This window comes from Asparagus officinalis, chromosome 8 (genome assembly GCF_001876935.1).
Source record: "Asparagus officinalis chromosome 8, Aspof.V1, whole genome shotgun sequence".
NCBI lineage: Eukaryota > Viridiplantae > Streptophyta > Magnoliopsida > Asparagales > Asparagaceae > Asparagus > Asparagus officinalis.
The window spans coordinates 124,545,908-124,565,667 of NC_033801.1; the positions used below are offsets into that span (position 1 = coordinate 124,545,908).

At 40.3% G+C, this 19,760-nt stretch overlaps 1 protein-coding gene across 1 annotated transcript; it reads right to left on the reverse strand.

Moving 5' to 3' along the window:
- Positions 18,368 to 19,426, reverse strand: LOC109821865. The gene is made up of 3 exons (XM_020388018.1): positions 19,157 to 19,426; positions 18,982 to 19,051; positions 18,368 to 18,906 (listed from the first exon to the last, which is right to left on the reverse strand). Exons 1-3 carry the CDS (start codon positions 19,424 to 19,426, stop codon positions 18,368 to 18,370), a joined length of 879 nt encoding a protein of 292 aa, XP_020243607.1.

Genomic DNA, 19,760 nt, shown 5'->3' on the forward strand with positions numbered 1-19,760 from the left:
ATGAGCGGGACACTACAGGTGGGCAGTTGTGCATTGGATATGTGGATTCGGATTATGTCGAGGATTTGGATAAGCGCCGGTCTACGACGGGGTATGTGTTTACTTTGACCCGTGCGCCGGTGTGTTGGAGATGCACTTTACAGTCGACGGTGGCTTTGTCTACGACGGAGACAGAGTATATGGCAGTTACGGAGGCTGTGAAGGAGGCTATTTGGCTTCGAGGACTTTTGGAGGAACTTGATATATCGCAGAGGTCCGTCACTATTCATTATGATAGCATGAGTGCTATCTATTTGGCGAAGAATCAGGTTTTTCATGCAAGGACGAAGCATATTGACGTTCGTTATTACTTCATTCGAGATGTTCTTGAAGATGGCGATGTGGAGATTATGAAGGTCCACACGAAGGATAATCCGGCGGATATGCTCACTAAGGTGGTTCCGAGCAACAAGTTTGATCATTGTCGAAACTTGTTGCACATTCGTGATTGTTGAGGCCGTTGGCGGCCATTTGGGTGAACTACGAGGCCGTTGGCGGCCATTTGGGTGAACTACGTTCGGCTTGATTCCTTGGGCAAGAGGATACGTAGGCAGCCTTTACTATGCAACCGGTTTGGATTAGTTGATAGGGATGAGATTGTTCGGACTCTCGTTCGGGTTCCCTACTTGTTATAGATTGAGTCCGTTGTCGTGAATTGTTTCACTTCGTACACAACAAGTGGGACATTTGGATGCTTTGGTGTCGGCTCAGTTTTGAAAAAACTTCGCCGAGGTGGAGAATTGTGAGTGGGGGCCACTGATGCATGACTTTTTTTCCAACCTCCCACACCCAATAACCAACAGATCGGCCCACCCGAATAGAAACAGCTATATATATAGCTGCTTAATGGTTTCTTAGGTTTTGTAGGCAGGGGCGGAAAGGTGTGCAGGAGTTTTGTTTTTCCTCTTTTGACTGCGGCAAGAAGAAACAAAGGAGCAGACGTAGGGGATTTGGGAAAAAGTGGTGGCTGGTGCAAAAGTAAAAGCAGAGGCTTTTCTTTCTAGGGTTTTGTGCATCCTTTTGTGGAAAGATATTGTGAGGGATCAGAGAGTTTGTGTGAGGATTTAGATTGAGTGATTGTAAACCCTAGTTGTATTCTCTCGCTCTAATGGTAAATCTCCCCCTCCTTGCCCCGTGGACGTAAGCTATTTGCCGAACCACGTAAAATTGGTTGTATCGTTTTTGTGTGATTTGTAATAGCTTTTTAGGATCCCTCGATTTGCCGAACCACGTAAAATTGGTTGTATCGTTTTTGTGTGATTTGTAATAGCTTTTTAGGATCCCTCGACAGGTCAGTCCTAGAACTGATGAGAGGAAGAGCCGATATCTCACTTTGTTGAGATATTCGTTTCAGATTCTTGTTTCCTTGGTGAGATGAGAATTCTTATTGCGACCTGACTCTCTTGTTGTGCTGCCGAAGTGCTGTCGAAATTTCCGCTACGCGCAACATAGTATATTCCCGATATCTGATTAACAGCTTCTAAAAGAGCCGAGAGAATATTAGAAAACGGTAATCAAAGTAAAAAATGAGGATATAAAGGTAACCATATGTTTTAATTTTAAAAAAAAATTGTATGCTAAAAATTTATAGCGTTAGAAGCTTAAACAATAACGTCGTTTCTCTAATATGAGAGCGATGGATCACATTGAGAGGGGACAAACGCATCACATGTGTCTTAGGCTGGAGACCTTATAACATGATGGGAGAAAAGAACATCGTGCTTTTATGATTTAACTTCCTCAAATGGGTGCAGCTTTCCCCCAATAATTAGGCTCGCTCCCTCCCTCTCTCTCTCGGATTAGTTTGCTTCAGGACAAGTACATTGATCTATACATATTATAGTAGTGCGCCATTAATGTAATGGATCAAAATCTTTAGATACTTTCCGCATGTGTGTAAATGATGTGTACATCTATATGTGTGTATATACGTATTTATGTATTTATATATGTATATGTGAATTTATTTGTGTGATGTAAGTTGCATGTGTTCCAAAAAGCCCAACAAGGTCTACCTCTGACACCACTATTGGGTCACAAGATCTTGATTTTTAGCTTGTGAGGTCAGATTGAGGTGGATCTCTTCACCTTATTAAGTTTGAGTGGTACAATTTGTTGGGGATAGGACATTTGTTGAGGGGCCTTTCTTCATAGGATTCTTAATGTAAGATGTGGTCCATGAACTAACATCTCATACCTAGCTAGAAGGCAGGTAACTCAGATAATATCAACATTAATTTTACTTAATTTGGGGTCTTTAAATGTAAGAAGAAAGGAAGTTTGGGCAACAAATTCTTATTAAGGATTCTATGTAGAAAATCATACCGGAGGAAACTATATTGCGTATCAAATCTGATCATTATCAATTCTGAATCTGTATGAACTATATCTATGCATGAAAAGGTACAATCATCGATATAATTAGACTATTGTATCAGTACAAATTTGTTTTCTGTATTTTCGCTCATTTCAACATGAACTTAAAAGAGGACCTTTTTCCGGCACTAGGAGCATACCACCAACCACATCCCAAACCACACCCCCTCTCTCATATGCTACAATACACCGGGCCCCACATGAGATTTTAAAATTTCATGTGGGGCCCGATGCACTGTAGCATATGAGGGAGGGGGTGTGGTTTTGGGATGTGGTTGGGGTGTGCCCTTATCATTTTCCTAAATTTTTTTCTTTTACCTCCAACAAGTTGGAGGACAGAATCACATGCATATGAACCAGAGAACCATTGTAATCATAATATCTTGAAGTGGTGAAGCCTGAGGGTACAAGTACACTGCTCTTTTAGTGTACGCTGTGATTTATAATGTAATTTCCTCAAAGGAAAAAAGGACTGCAAAACATTGCACATGAAGGAGAAGGGGACGGTGGGGTTGCACTTGAATAAGGGAAAAGTGACTTCACCTTTTGAGATGGCTTTGGTCACTTTTCATCATCCAAAAGAGAGAAGAAAGAGATGATGGTGGATAAATTTTAACTTTCTGCAAAGGGAGAAGAAAGAGAGAGAGAGAGAGAATGTATGGGCTGAGAACAGGTGAACAGAGTTACCAAGGACATGAATGGAAAGTAAAGAAAATGAGGAAAAAATATGTCTGTAAGCAAATATTTTTAATTCTGATGAATTCTTATTCATGGATCTTATTTGGATGCTAGAAAGTGAGGGGGAATGTGGAGATATTAGATGATGTGTTATCAACTTTCTTTAAACTCCATGAATTTTCTCTCCATTCATTTTAGGGAATTATATATTATCCACTTTTAACAGTTGTCCTAATTGTTAAGAAAGAAGATGCATATGTGCTGAAATACCACCTTTATTTTTTCGATCGACTCTCAATTGTAAAATAAGAAAATAAAAAAATAAAAAGTACAGTCGCTTTTAACATTATTCACTTTCTATTCATTTTCTGATTGTCAAACAAATTCTAATGAATGAACTTAGGCTAAAAGGCACTTAAATACCCTAATGTTTCACTACATTTACATTCAAATACCCTAAGTTGTAAAAAGTAGCATAAAAATACCATAAGTTGTCAAAAAGTAGCACATTGTTACTTTTTGTTAAATAGATAACATAATATTCTCATGTGCATATATAGTACACAGGAATTTCATTATTGCATGCATTGACACTTTTTATTGCTTTAATTAGCATTTTAGCTACCCTTTTAATTTATTTCTAATATTTTAATGGAGGGCATTTTTGTCAAAACTAACGGTGTCAGCTTAATTCTAACTAAGGACAACTTGAGATATTTTTATGCTACTTTTTACAACTTAGAGTATTTAAGCACCGTAAAGATAGCAAAATATTAGGATATCTAACTGCCATTTAGCCATGAAGTTATATCATATTAGTATAGATATTATAATCATGTCAGTCCTATAAATTATCAAATATTAAGTCATAAAAACTATTTGAGGGGAAAATTCAGCTTACATGTCATGAAGAGGATCTACAGTATATTCAATCAGAGAGAAAAGGCCAATGGTGGAGGCAATTTGATTGTGCCCTGTTGTCTGTGGGGCCATCAACCTGGTTATTTTTCCCCCCCTCGATCAGTCCTGACCGAGACATTGTCTCCGCAAATTGACAAATGAATGGTGTGATTGATTATGAGCTCCACTGAGTCATCCATGTGGCTCCATAATAGTACAAAAGGAGAGGGATTAAGTAGAGAGAGAAGGAAAGATGTGATTAATTATGTGTGCATATGACAAAAACTTGTCATTCGGCTATTTATTAGGTTAAGTGTTTGTATCATGATTCGTTCATGGCATAATTAATTAATGTGTAAAGAGGTTCAGTTTTTTTTTAGTTTTATGGTCTATGATAATGATAATGACCATTAGTGTTTGGTCATAGGTGATTCAATTCCATTTTGACTCACTCCAATAACATTCATCTCATATTTTTTCCATCTTATTCTTTTAACGAAGAGAATACGCAGGCTGAAGCAGAACATAAGTACATATGAGGTAGAGGCTTTTCAAAATCCATCTTAATCATCTACTATATGAATTAGACCTAGGGCCCAGTAAGTGTAGGTTTCAACTATATAAAAAAAGGATTATGTATTTACATCTAAATCTTAGAGTACAAACTTATGAGTCAATATTCATTGTAATTTCTAGAACTTTTATGCAGTTTAAAATGGTATCAAAGTGATTCAAGTTTAAATATTGTCGGACATACATCTGAAAAAGAGTTTAAATAATAATATCACTATATAACATGACTTTTGTTTGGATCAATAAAAAGAATGTCCAACCTATGCGTATTAGAATATAAGACGATAGCGCTCTACCCTCGTCACAATTTAAGAGTGTTGGTGTAGTGGAATGATAGTAACCCAACTACAAATTCTACCAAGCACATATTTACCATGGATTTAAGTTGGTAATATCGCATACAACATTAGTCAAGTTGGCTCAGTCCATAAAGAAGGACCTTCAATATACGAGCACATGTTACAATATTAAAATATAACCCTCAATTCTTTCCTTGATTTTAGAGTATTTGGTGTAATGGAGTGGTCTTTAAGGATGTCATCACGATAAAAAATCTCTCAGTTCACTAGCTAATGATCTCTCTATTGATTACTTAAGGATTCAGATCCTCTCTACTAACTGAAAAGTAGCTAGTAGAGAGACCGTTGTCAAATCAAAAATCTCTCAGTTCACTAGCTAATGGTCTCTCTATTGTCTAATCGTTGATTATCTAGTGGATGATTATAATTTTTTCTTTGAGTGCAAATAAGGAATGAGTGCATTACATGGGGCAGGGTGAGTGTTAGATTTAGAATGTATTACAATAATCCATTTGATAATTGTTATGGTGTTTACTCACCTAAGATACGAGTATTTGCAAAATGATACAATCATAACCATGACAAACTGGCCTCAACCAACTTAGTGACCCAAGCCCAACAGAGGCCTCGGCTCCGCCGACTCGTCAAGTAGACATTCTTTCATGCCGACACGAAAGGCAGAATCAGCCGACCTTATTGTCGAAGATGACTCACCAAGAGTCCACTCGACCATTTACTTGGTAACTCACGAAGATGACTTGATGGACATTCCCTGCTGTCGACTAAGTTGATGAATAACCTCCGCCTCAAGCTTCTTCCCTAGAGTACATGTTAGCATCCTAATCCATCTCGGACAAGCCTTATCCTGATCCTAACATGATGGTCTCCATGACTTGTCAGCTGCCCATGTGCCTTCTGCCACACTCTCAATCACTTCCCAGAAAATGCGGAGACCACCTCTCCCATAACGAAGTGACTTCCCCTCCAGTCGCCAACCACACCTGTTAAGCGAGGGATGACTCAGCCTCCAGTGTGCCTTCTGCCACGCTCTTAATCACTTCTCGGAAAATGCAAAGACCCTCTCTCCCGTATCGAAGTGACTTCCTCTTCAGTCGCTAGCCGACACCTGTAAAGCGAGGGATGACTCGGCTCTTAGTCTACACTTCGTCACCACCTCTCTATACTTGCTGGGGGTGATACATTTACCCCAATCATCATCATTATATAGAGAGGTATGCTCCTAACCTAGGGAGGGGGGCTGGGTCTCTCTCTCTCTCTCTCTCTCTGACCCTATCACTCAAAAAAACACTCTGCACATAGGGAGGCCAGCTCACAAAAGCTCCCCTCTCTTCTCTTAGAAGAGCAGACTGCACATAAGAACCACACCGGTTTTCTAGACCTTCCCCTTCCCCACTCAAGTTCACGGGCTGACTTGACCATTAGAGGAACCATAGGGGAACCGGTCCCCGTCCTCTCACGTGTCTTTTTTTTCTACTTATCTGTGCAGCGTGGCCATCAAACTCTTATTCAAGAACCAGGTATAAAGTCGGAGAAGGAGGCGGCCCCTTCATAAACCTCCTCTACGTCATCCCGACAAGGACCCCAGAGGAACTAATCCCATTTCAAATCCGCATCGATCTAAACCTGGATCTGATTAACTGTGTGATCTTAGTCACCAATAGTTTAGCACCCACCATGGGGCCTTCCTCTTTTTTTCGAGAAGACATGCTAAGTTCTGAACAAGGGTTTGATTCTACTCACCCTAAAGAACATCAGAATTGCATCATCCAAGCTAAATTAAGTCAGGAGTTGCATCATTCAAGCTAAGGAGGGTTAGCTTTGGCTAAGAGGAACCAACATAGGTGTAGTCCTCGAAGGCCTCAGCGACTTTCTGGGGAGTGTTTGTCAAGTACGCTATCTGCTAGATGGTAGAGCGACCTTCAACACCCTTAAAATCCCTCCAAAAGAAGACACCCTTAAAATCCTTGAAAAAGCAACCCGGCTTCCAATCGTCGTCACAGAATAACTCTGGCCAGAACATAGGTTTTGATCAGATCCAAACATTACTCAAGCTCCAACTGACAATAGCTCATATGAGCATAGGAGCAGTGATTAAGTTTGTGATAGGCATCCCGGACCATGAGGATTCTTTGAAGGGAACTCCCATCTACTAGTGATGAGATTGCAGGAAAAACTTGAAACCCACCGGCTTATTATCTTCTTAGGAAGAACGACTCTGGTCCCTCAACCGACGCATGCACCTCTAAAGTTGCCTAAGGCTTTGTGGTCGAAGCATGCGATCCACATGATCCCCATAAAGGGACTTCTCTATTCACAAGCATGGTCTAGCCCCCAGTACTCTTGAAGTCCCTTCAAGAAAGCCACTATAGTTTGTTATTTTTAGGGAGTACAATACCGGCTATTGGATTCTCTCCCCAAGAGAATTTTCATCACAAAAGGTGCCTAGTAGCTTCTGGTCGTGCCCCCAACCCTCATAAACTCGACCAGGATAACGCCATTCAACATAATTCATGACGTTTGGGCAATTGCTTTTGTTAAAAACTGGCATGCCAATCGTCCGCCTTCAAGGCCTCACTGAAGATTTGAACTCAGAGGAACATTGGCTGATGAGATGGCAAATAGAGTTCTGACTCATCTTTGTTTATCAATGAGTCTTCTGCTATGGTAAAAAGCAAAATCTAACTAAAAAGGTTCTATACTGGCGGCCTCATCCACTATAAAATTACCTTTGAAATAGAGACAAGGCAAAATCACTAGTGGTTCAATACCCTTGAGCATCAGATGTCTGCAATGGACACTTTCCATAATATGTAAATTTCAAATGTCAATGAAATTCTTACTAAAGCATGGACTGACTCCTATCTCACACTTCAAGGCATTCGACTCCTCAGTCAAATTACAAGCCCTTAGTACCTTTTCAGGAATAAACCCAATGCACTAACTCTATGGTCGACTTCCACAGTCGTCACTCGACCATACAAGGATTCTGAAGAGCTAGGCACCTAGGTAAGACCTAGGCACCCAACTTCAGAGTTGTCATTCAGTCTCAATGCTGCCGAAGACCTAGTCAACTCTCAAGAGTTCTAGCATTCGACTCCTCAGTCAAATTTTAAGCCCTTGGTACCTCTTCAGGATAAACCCAAGACACAAAATATGATCGAATCCTTCAGTGCTACTCGACCATCATGGCTATTTAAAACCCAGACATCCAAATAAGTCCTGGGCAACTCAACCTCGGGGTTGGCATGTCAATAAGCCCTTGGTATATTTTCAAGAATAAGCCCAAGGCACCAACCTTATGGTCGACTCTTAGAGTCGTCACTCGACCATACGGGGATTTTAAAGACCTAGGTACCTACGTAAGATCTTGACACCCAACCTCAGGGTTATCATTCAGCCTCAAGGCTGCCGAAGACCTAGTCAACTCTCAAGAGTTCTAGGCATTCAAGTTCTCATTCGAATTTCAAGCCCTTGGTACCTCTTCAAGATAAATCCAAGGCACAACATATGTTCGAATCCTCCAGTACTACTCGACCATCATGGCTATTTAAAACTCAGACATCCAAATAAGTCCTAGGTAACCCAACCTCAGGGTTAGCATGTTAATAAGCCATTGGTACCTTTTTAGGAATAAAACCTAAGTTACCAACCCTATGGTCGACTCCCACAGTCGTCACTCGACCATACGGGGATTCTGAAGACCTAAGCGCCTACATAAGACCTGGGCACCCAATCTCAGGGTTGTCATTCAGCCTCAAGGCTGCTAAAGACCTAGTCAACTCTCGAGAGTTCTAGGCATTCGACTCCTCAGTAGAATTTTAAGCCCTTGGTACCTCTTCAGGATAAACCCAAGGCATAATATATGGTCGAATCCTCTAGTACTACTCGACCATCATGGCTATTTAAAACCTAGGCATCCAAAAAAATCATGGCGACCCAACCTTAGGGTTGTCATGTCAACAAGCTCTTGGTACCTTTTCAGGAATAAACCCAAGGCACTAAGCCTATGGTCGACTCCCAGAGTCATCACTCGACCATACGGGGATTCCGAAAACCTAGGCACCTACGTAAGACCTAGGCACCCAACCTCAAGGTTGTCATTCTACCAAAAAGATATTCATGTCATCTTGCATAAGCCTAAGGTATGAATATTAATTGTTCGTCCGATACTTAATTAACCTAAAAATTTAAGCAGTCATCTGTCAAGTTCTTGTCAATTAAATGCTCAGCCAGAATAAGGCATTAAGTGAACTAGTTGTCATAAGTCCCCAGTACGGGTCGACATATTACAACTAACTCACTCCAGCCAATATTTCAATTCTCAATAAGAATAAAGTTACAAAGTTAAAATGTAAATAATAAAGGCAAACTCAAGGATGAAAACAAAAGTTGACTTTCATTCAATAAAAGGAAACTTCATTACAAACTTTTTTACAAAAAAAAGAGAGATGCAGGTCTTCAGAGATCTTGACAAGATCCAGGAGTCAGACTTGGCAGTCTCCTGGCGGTAGCAGCTACAGAAGATTCCCCAGGGGTCCCAACAATAGGCACAACCTAGTCATCACTCGCTCATAAATCTAGTTCGCCTCCACTCTTCTCGACATCTCTCAACAGATTGAGACAACAGGAGATACAGGAAGGATAGAAGCGGTTTGGAAAAGGATGAGAGCTAGGAGGCACTAGAGAAGAGAAGTAGTCGACGACGGCCTTACATGCCAAAGCCACTTCAACCCTTTCCAAGAGGTCATGACGCCATTCGTCGACCACCTTTATTTATGCTGCTCCGAATCCAGACGAGTGAGCTTGTCCTCTAGTTCCTTACAAGGGCCGCAGACGCCTGAATCTTTGACTGCAGCTCCTCGAAGTACCTTCTTGATTTCTCGAGAGACAGACGACATGAACGAGCCTCCGCCTCTGCCATCGCCTTGCAACACTTCTCGGACTCGACCTTCGCCTGTAGATGAACTATCTCCCTTTGAAGATCCTTGATGGTTCCCACCTACTTGGAGAACTGGATTCGAAAGCTCTTCAGGAGCTCTTCCTTCTCATCCAGACTTCGACGCTAAGCACCTTCTCTGTGAGACAACTCGGCCTCCAAGACAGTGACCCTCTTTTTTTTTGCCTCCTCCTTAGCTGACTTCTCCTTTGGCAGCTCTGCCCACCATTCCAGGGAATACTCAAGTCGATTGAACAGAGCTTGCTCTAACAAAGCCCCCCAAGCCAAACAAGTTTGGAGGGTCTGATGTATGCTAACACTTAGCATATCCTTCAAAATCCTCTCGTCAACATCATTCTCCACCTAGTCTGACGGAGTTCCAGCTCTTCCTTTAACATCGTCGTCCTCCCCAATCGGCTCCTTACCAGGGTGGCAAGATGACTTAAGCATAGAACTAGGGCCGACAGCATCCTCCTTGACCACTAGGGTCGTTGTCTTCCTGCTAGGAGAAGACTCATCTGCTAGCCCCCACATTTTCCAAGTAGTTAAGCTGAGTAACCAGTGGGCCCGTTCCGGCTGACTGAGGCCCCACAACCGATACGACTGGGCGTAGCCTCTCGACCCTTGTTTCCACCTTAATTCAGAGGTAATTTTGGCTGCTTGAGGCATCAAGATAGCCACCTCCTTAACGCTAAGGGCCTCCCTCAGCTTCTTATGAGGCCTAGCAGTGGAACTCGACCCCTCGGTCCCTGCGTTCCTCTTGCGATTTTCTGCCAACAGAGGAATGGGGCTCGTCCTTGCCTGGAAGCCAGTGGAAGACAAGACGATGGACATTACCGCTGCTTGGAGAGACACATCATCAACTAGAGCATCACTCTTCAGTGGCCCGACATAAGAATGAACCTTTTCCAGGTCCATCATCTCTGAATCGCTAGGGGTGACTAGCCTCAAAGTGTCCTCATTCGCCTCCAGCCAGTCCGAACAGGCGAAGATGATGTTGCCATCATAAACCCACACGTACCGCCTCCTCCAGTCCTCGTCCAACTCTAAAGAGTTTGAGATGAGTTAGAAATCACCATGATAGTGGTAGAAGTAATGCGAGTCCTTCTCAGCTGACCCTATACTAATCAAATGTCCAAGCAATCTCAAGCTTGGTTGGACTCCAACACGATGGTAAATAATGATAAAAGCCACCATAATCCCCACTACGTTCGGATAGAACTGGGAAGGGGAGACTCCTAGATCGGCATGCACCTCCCTAATAAAAGGATGTAAGGGCAGCCGTAAGCCATGCTCCAAGTGCGCCAGATACAGCGGCACACGATTCTTGTCATGGCAATACACTGGTTCGCTCATCTCCGACGCTAACAATGTGAAAGTTCTGGAGATGTCGTACTGATCGTAGAACCCCACCAGATTGTCCATATGGACCCTAGAGCGGATGAGCAGAAGAATGGCAAGCCTCTCCTCACTATGGCCAGAGATTGAAATTTGAGAGGTCATGGAAGATTTTTTTTTTTTTTAAAGCTTGGAGGAATATTAGAAATTCTTCAGAGCGAAAGTTCGTAAAAAATCTTCTCAACATTAAGAGGCCATTTATAAGTTTTCGAAGAAGGACGTGGAAGGATTTCAAAGGACGCGGTGATCCTCAAAACAACCAAGTCAGATCCATTTCGGAATCTAAAATGATTCACTCGAAGGACGAAGCGCCACCCTCATTTAATGCCCCACATCCCAATACTCAAAAAGCGGAACATCCTTCATTATGTCCATGATGTTTCATTTCTTAAAATAACGGTTCAGATCTTTGATAACGTCGGTCAAGAAAAGCAGAGGCATGATGGGTAAAGAAGGATGCCCGATAATGTCAGCCACGTCGATAGACAAAGACTTCTCAGTTTCTCGTCCTAAGCAGGTTTGTACTGATAAAAAGTCTATCTTATTTCACTCGGACCCGACTAAAAGTTAACTCCAAGCGAAAAGTCTAACTGCTATGGTGTTTACTCACCCAAGATACAGATATTTGCTAAATAAAATAATCATAGCCATGGCAAACTAGCCTCAACCAACTTAGTGACCCAAGCCCAACAGAGGCCTCGGCTCCAGCGACTCGTCAAGTCGACATTCTTTCATGCCGACGGGAAAGGCGGAATCAGCCAACCCTATTGTCAAAGATGACTCACCAAGAGTCCACTTGACCATTTAAAACCCACACGTACCGCCTCCTCCAGTCCTCGTCCAACTCTAAAGAGTTTGAGATGAGTTAGAAATCACCATGATAGTGGTAGAAGTAATGCGAGTCCTTCTCAGCTGACCCTATACTAATCAAATGTCCAAGCAATCTCAAGCTTGGTTGGACTCCAACACGATGGTAAATAATGATAAAAGCCACCATAATCCCCACTACGTTCGGATAGAACTGGGAAGGGGAGACTCCTAGATCGGCATGCACCTCCCTAATAAAAGGATGTAAGGGCAGCCGTAAGCCATGCTCCAAGTGCGCCAGATACAGCGGCACACGATTCTTGTCATGGCAATACACTGGTTCGCTCATCTCCGACGCTAACAATGTGAAAGTTCTGGAGATGTCGTACTGATCGTAGAACCCCACCAGATTGTCCATATGGACCCTAGAGCGGATGAGCAGAAGAATGGCAAGCCTCTCCTCACTATGGCCAGAGATTGAAATTTGAGAGGTCATGGAAGATTTTTTTTTTTTTTAAAGCTTGGAGGAATATTAGAAATTCTTCAGAGCGAAAGTTCGTAAAAAATCTTCTCAACATTAAGAGGCCATTTATAAGTTTTCGAAGAAGGACGTGGAAGGATTTCAAAGGACGCGGTGATCCTCAAAACAACCAAGTCAGATCCATTTCGGAATCTAAAATGATTCACTCGAAGGACGAAGCGCCACCCTCATTTAATGCCCCACATCCCAATACTCAAAAAGCGGAACATCCTTCATTATGTCCATGATGTTTCATTTCTTAAAATAACGGTTCAGATCTTTGATAACGTCGGTCAAGAAAAGCAGAGGCATGATGGGTAAAGAAGGATGCCCGATAATGTCAGCCACGTCGATAGACAAAGACTTCTCAGTTTCTCGTCCTAAGCAGGTTTGTACTGATAAAAAGTCTATCTTATTTCACTCGGACCCGACTAAAAGTTAACTCCAAGCGAAAAGTCTAACTGCTATGGTGTTTACTCACCCAAGATACAGATATTTGCTAAATAAAATAATCATAGCCATGGCAAACTAGCCTCAACCAACTTAGTGACCCAAGCCCAACAGAGGCCTCGGCTCCAGCGACTCGTCAAGTCGACATTCTTTCATGCCGACGGGAAAGGCGGAATCAGCCAACCCTATTGTCAAAGATGACTCACCAAGAGTCCACTTGACCATTTACTTGGCAACTCACGAAGACGACTTGATGGACATTCCCTGTTGTCGACTAAGTTGAGGAATAACCTCCGCCTCAAGCCTCTTTCCTAGAGTACATGTCAGCATTCTAATCCACCTCGGACAAGTCTTATCCTGATCCTAACCTGATGGTCTCCATGACTTGTCATCTACCCACGTGCATTCTGCCACACTCTCAATCACTTCCCAGAAAATACGGAGAACATCTCTCCCGTATTGAAATGACTTCCCCTCCAGTCGCCAGCCAATACCTGTCAAGCGAGGGATGGCTCAACCTCTAGCGTGCTTTCTGCCACGCTCTCAATCACTTCCCGGAAGATGCAGAGACCCCCTCTCCCATACCAAAGTGACTTTCCCTCCAGTCGCTAGCCGATATCTGTAAAGCGAGTGATGACTCGGCTCTTAGCCCACACTTCGTCACCGCCTCTCTATGCTTGCTGGGGATGATACATTTACCCCCATCATCATCGTTATATAGAGAGGTATGCTCCTAACCTAGGGTGGGGGGTTAGTCTCTCTCTCTCTCTCTCTCTCTCTCTCTCTCTCTCTCTCTCAAAAACACTCTACACATAGGGAGGCCAGCTCACAAAAGCTCCTCCCTCTTCTCTTAGAAGAGCACTCTACACACAGGGAGGCTAGCTCACAAAAGCTCACCCCTCTTCTCTTAGAAGAGCAGACTGCACATAAGAACCACACCGGTTTTCTAGACCTTCCCCTTCCCCACTCAAGCTCACCGGCAGACTTGACCGTCGGAGGAACTACGAGGGAACTGGTCCCCGCCCTCTCACGGGTCATTTTTCTTCTTGTATGTGCAGCGTGGCCATCAAACCCTCATTCAAGAACCAGGTATAAAGTCGGAGAAGGAGGCGGCCACTTCATCAACCTCCTCTACCTCATCCCGATGAGGACCCCGGAGGAACCGATCCCATTCCGGATCCGCACCGATCCCAGCCTGGATCCGATTGACCGTGTGATCTTAGTCATCAACAATAATTAATGGTTATGATTAAAAGTAGTGGTTTATCTACTACTTTTTTGTATTAGAGAGGATCCAAATTTATTACGGAATTAACTTTGAGCGACAATTTTGATCATGTCAACTAATTGGCAGAATGAAGAGTCGTCTCATCTACATTTCTAAATAAAGAAAATGACAAAATCATATTAATCATTAATTACTTATATTACTATAAATACTCAATCTAGCATAATGTAAATACTCAATCTAGGAAACTGTTAAAAATATGTAACATGTGGTACACGGAATGCAAACTAGTACACCATGCAATTGAAGCTGTAGATAACAATATTTGGCATAAACTATGTATTATTTGTCCATTTTATCCACAATTCGCAAATAACATGTCAAATCCTTAAAAGTTTAAATTTTAAGGGACTTTTTTTTTCCTTTTATTGTTAATGAAATTGAAAATATCATCATCGTAAGTGTGTCACCCGCTCATTGGACTAAAGAACTCATGATGATTTTTGGACATGATGATCTAAGTCATGATGAATTTTAATTCTTTTGATGTCACTTTGGCTATTCATGACTAGAATAAAGTTGTGTGCGTATAGTTCCTAAGACGCAAAGTTCACACTACTCAGCACTAACTTAGTCTTATACTTTTTATACGACATCATGGCTAAAATAATCACAAGTAGTACCTCGTAATATTGATGTATCTCTCACACTAGTCCAATGAAATGAGTAGGAGTTGGCACCTTCATGAGACTAGTTAATTAGAGAATACCTAATGCCTATGACTTTCATAAGAAAATTAACAAATATCTCAAGAAAATAACATCGGAGACAAGTTCTAGTATGCATCAATTTAGATTTGTCTTATGACATTAGCACTTGCTCAGCTTGCTAGTCTAGAGAAAGAAACATGAAGTAGAAAAAAAAAGCATAATTGAGAAGGCCAGGTTGATTAACAAGTGCCTATTGGCCTAATTGTGTTTAATATTATGCTTAACTAAGTTAAAAATAATTTTAAGCATGAATGAGGATTCTGTTAGATCTTGTACTTTGGAGGCAGCTTTTACACATATATTTCCACCTTCAAGCAATGATAATATAACAACTCGACCTTAAACAAATACCAGTCTACCTGTCACCTAAAGTATAAGTTGAAAGCTTGCACTCAATAACTATATGATATCCAAGACTTAGCAGTCTACCTGTCACCTAAAGTATAAGTTGAAAGCTTGCACTCAATAACTATATGATATCCAAGACTTAGTTAAATATTGATTTAAAAAAGTATAAGTTGAAAGCTTGCACTCAATAACTATATGATATCCAAGACTTAGTTAAATATTGATTTAAAAAAATAGGCATTTGGTGATCAATTATTGTTATGAAGACCAAAGCTAGGTAGATAGACAGATAGCTGTCTAATTAGTTGACATACCATTTACAATAAATAAAATCTTTCATGCTATGGCCATGGATTTTTTTTTTAATAGTCAAAGTTAGAACCATGATTTAAACAAATACTTTATAAAAGGCAGTCATTCTATTGCTCAACAAAGGCATATCAGATTTCAGATAGAGTCATGGAGAACAAAATGATCCAATGCTTTTGGGGAAAGCTACATTGCTGGTTTAAAACAAGCTAGGCTATGATACAATACATGCGATATAAATTAATTAATTAATACAATCGGGAAAAAAAAAACTCAAACCCTCACCTGATTATTGAGGTTTGGCCAGAATTTCTAACAAGTAACTTATTGCCATGTACGTATTAAATTTTTGGATAAATTTCACTAAATCCGTAATAAGTTTGGGCCTTTGCCACTTAATTAACCCCCCAAAAGTTTGAAGCTGTCACTAAAACTTGGGAACTTTTAGAAAACTCTCCCAAACATTTTGATATTTTTCACTTAACCCGAATGACTACTTTATGATGTCTATGCGATCAATATTCTCTGTTTGGGAAATCAAGGGTATGGACTTACATCGTCATAAGTAAGGGTTAAGCAAAAAGGTTAAAAATATTTTGGGGATTTTCTGAAATTTCTGAACTCATTAGGAGTTTAATAAGAGTTTTGAACTTTTTTGGGAGATTAAGAACCAAAAGCTCAAACTTGTCTGAAGATATGTTATAACTCAATAATCATGTTTACGAAAATGATTGCAAACTGGGACTAAATTTGAGTATTATATATAGTCAGAAAGAAACGAGTTTTCTCTTAATTTTAACATTAATTTGTTATGAGAAAATACTAGTAACATTTGAAAATACGAGTCTTCTCAATTTCTAGAAAGAAAGAAAATTAAGAATGACAGAAGAAAGTTTAAGTAGGAGGAAAGAAGAAAGTGTAGCTATACCCCCCTTAGGCTCATAGTAGTGCCTTTTTTACCCCCTCAATGTCTAATGTTTAGCTATAGAGAAGCCCCTGTTGTTATATAAGAAAGAAAGAAGGGGGGAAAAGTGTCATAATTTAAATAAATTTGGGTCTTTAAATTTTAAACTCATCGCAACATGGTTAGTATTAGGTCAGATATGTTGGAGTTATAATAAGTGTAACTTAAAACTTGACATTGTAGTGGGAAAGTTTAATCCCACATAGGAAATGGAATAAGAGGGAAGAATGTTTATAAACATTTCTCTTCTCTCCTATGCCTAGAAGTAAATAAAGGTTATGCTCCACACCACACACACGCGCGCCGGCAGGACCGGGCTCGGGGTCGTGCGGACACGAATGCAGCTCCTGATTAAAGGGCTCTAAACCTGCTATATTTTGTTTTTGCTAATTGGATAATTAAAACATAATTAATATGATGAAGATTAAAAATGTGATTAATAGAAATATTTTGTAACGAAAATGTGATAAATATTTTGCGGATTTATTTTGTAACTGAAATATTTTGTAACGGAATCGTGATAAATATTTTGTGAATTTATTTTGTAACAAAAATATTTTGTAACGGCTAAGATTTATTAACGTGATTAAAAACATGATACATGGGCAAGTAATTAAAATATATTAACTGTGGATTTATGAATAACGATTGTTTTTCCCTAGAAAAGGACCTAAACCTGCAAGAGTTTGAAAAAAGTGAAAACACAACAAGCTCTTCTTCTTCTCTGCTCTGTTCTTCCTCTTATGTTTACTTGCTATTACATTTTGTTGGTTCCCTGAAAGTCGAAAAGAATTCGCAAAGCCTTCTTGAAGCTCGTGCCGACGAGAAGGAGGTCGCCTGACCGAGGGTCGTTGTATCTCCGAGAACTTTTGTCGCGTAGCCCTGTATGAGAGGGGGCAATTAGATTCTTGGGATAGTGCATTGCACGCCTCGACCATCAGGATGTATTTCTAACCTTTATTTCTTTTTGTTTGAATTATTTCTTACATCTGTGTTATAAAATTAACCCATTATTATCTGAAAATTATTAACTAGATCTCGTGCTAATTATTGTCTAAACAGCTAATATTCCCAACAAGATATATGTGTAGTACAACCCTGAGAAGAAAGATGGAAGCTTCTCTATAACCTGCTTCCAACATCTAATTGACTGAGTCATGAGAAGATGTTCAGCACCATTCTCATTTTCGGTTTTAATATGAAAATCAGTAGACCGAATATCTTTAAAACTAAGAAGGGTATGTTTGGATTCTGGATATAATAATGCATCATTGATAATTAATTTCGTACCCATAGGAAGTATTAGTGAAGCTCTGCCGGAGCCTACTATCAACACATTGTCGTTAGGGAAGTATTAGTGAAGCTCTGCCGGAGCCTACTATCAACACATTGTCGTTAGCAATGGTGGTTACACTTTCTTGTTTTTCAGTCAAAGTTTTGAAAAAATTTCTATCTTTTAGGATAGTATGTATGGTAGCACTATCTACCAAGCACAAGATAGTCTCCTTCTCCATGGGTTGTATGCGAGAGTGTCGTGCTATTTAAAAAATACAATATTCATATAAGCACAACAAAAATAAGGTAAAAGCATAATCATTTAAACAAACTCATACGAACTTGAAATTATCTTACAAAAACATGTAAAATAAGTCTAGAACAATTCCAAATTATCTTAACAAAAGCAACTAGAACAAGTCTGAAAAAACGAAATGGACTAATAAAACATGCATAGATAGTGATAAATAACATGATCACTCTTGGTCACCAAAATCATTAAGCTCCATCTTCAATAAGTCATCATCGTCCAGAGTCATATCTCCCATCTTCAACAGGTTATCATCATAATTGTTATTTTTCAGAGTCATGTTTGCTTCAGGCAAACTGGCATGATGTTTCTCACCTTGTTTTGTCTTCCCCTTTGAGTCCTTCAGCATTCTCCGATAGGCCTCAACCAAATGTTTTAGTGTACGACATGTGTGAGACCAATGGTCCTCACATCCACACTGATAGCAAGCTTGCTTGTTATTTGCAACTTGTTGATGAGAGTTAGGCTTGTGTGAAGGAGATTTATCCTTGTTTTGACCCTGGCCACGGTCCTTAAGGCCATTAGCATTGCGACAACCACGACCCCTATCACCACGATAAGACCCGCGACCACGTCCACGACCTCTACCATGTCCACGCCCATGAGTATTACTCTGATTTGTGGCATGTGCTTCAAGCACAACTTGCGAACCAACTGGTCTAGCATTATGGTTGTTCATCAGAAGTTGGTTGTGTTTCTCTACAACTAGTAACACAGAGATCAATTCAGAGTGTTTTGAATAGTTTTTAGTTATGTACTGCTGCTGGAGTATAAAATTACTTGCATGGAATGTAGAGAGGGTATTTTCAATCAATTCAGCCTCTGTAATGTTCTGCTTACAGAGCTTCAGCTGTGAGACAATGTGGTGGAGAGTTGAATTTTATTCAGTCACGGATTTAAAATCCTAAAATCGCAAGTTCAACCAATCATACTGTGCTTGTGGGAGCATAATAGCCGTCTGTTGGTCAAAGAGATCTTTCAGGGATTGCCATAGAACAACAGGATCTTTTTCAGTAAGGTACTCATTTTGTTTGTTTTTGTTGAGATGGTGACGAAGAAAAATCAATGCATTTGCCTTCTGGGCAGAGGTGCTCTGAAAAGCTACAACAATAGTGCTGCTTAAATCACAAGAATCCAGGTAGATTTCAACATCCAAGGCCCAAGTCAAGTAATTGCTGCTATCAACAGCAAGCTCAGCAAATTCCCTTTTGGTGATGTTAGACATTGTTCAGAAATGCTATAATTATCATTAGAAGATATATCAATCCACCAAATTTATAAAATATTATACTATACAATGTGTGCATACAAACAGAAGCAAATAAATAAAGGAGCCACAAATCATTAGTTACAGTGCATGCCTCTGTTCTAATTAGCTAGGACAAGTGATCAATCAACAGAAGGTGTGCATTTGCAAATTGTATTAAACTAGACTGCATGAAATCAACATATAATAAATGGTTTATATGCATGTATATTATATAACAAATATGAGAAGGGGGAGATTCTATATATATATAAACAAACAAAAAGTGAATGTTTGTTTATTTATTTTTACA

Excerpts from the sequence above, each read along its gene's own strand:
- LOC109821865 (XM_020388018.1), bottom strand. The coding sequence starts at position 19,426 with ATGTCTAACATCACCAAAAGGGAATTTGCTGAGCTTGCTGTTGATAGC. Across the intron at positions 19,052-19,156 it reads ATCTCTTTGACCAACAGACG|CTGAAGCTCTGTAAGCAGAA; the intron begins GCTATTATGCTC and ends ATTGTCTCACAG. Across the intron at positions 18,907-18,981 it reads CCTCTCTACATTCCATGCAA|TTGTAGAGAAACACAACCAA; the intron begins GTAATTTTATAC and ends CTGTGTTACTAG.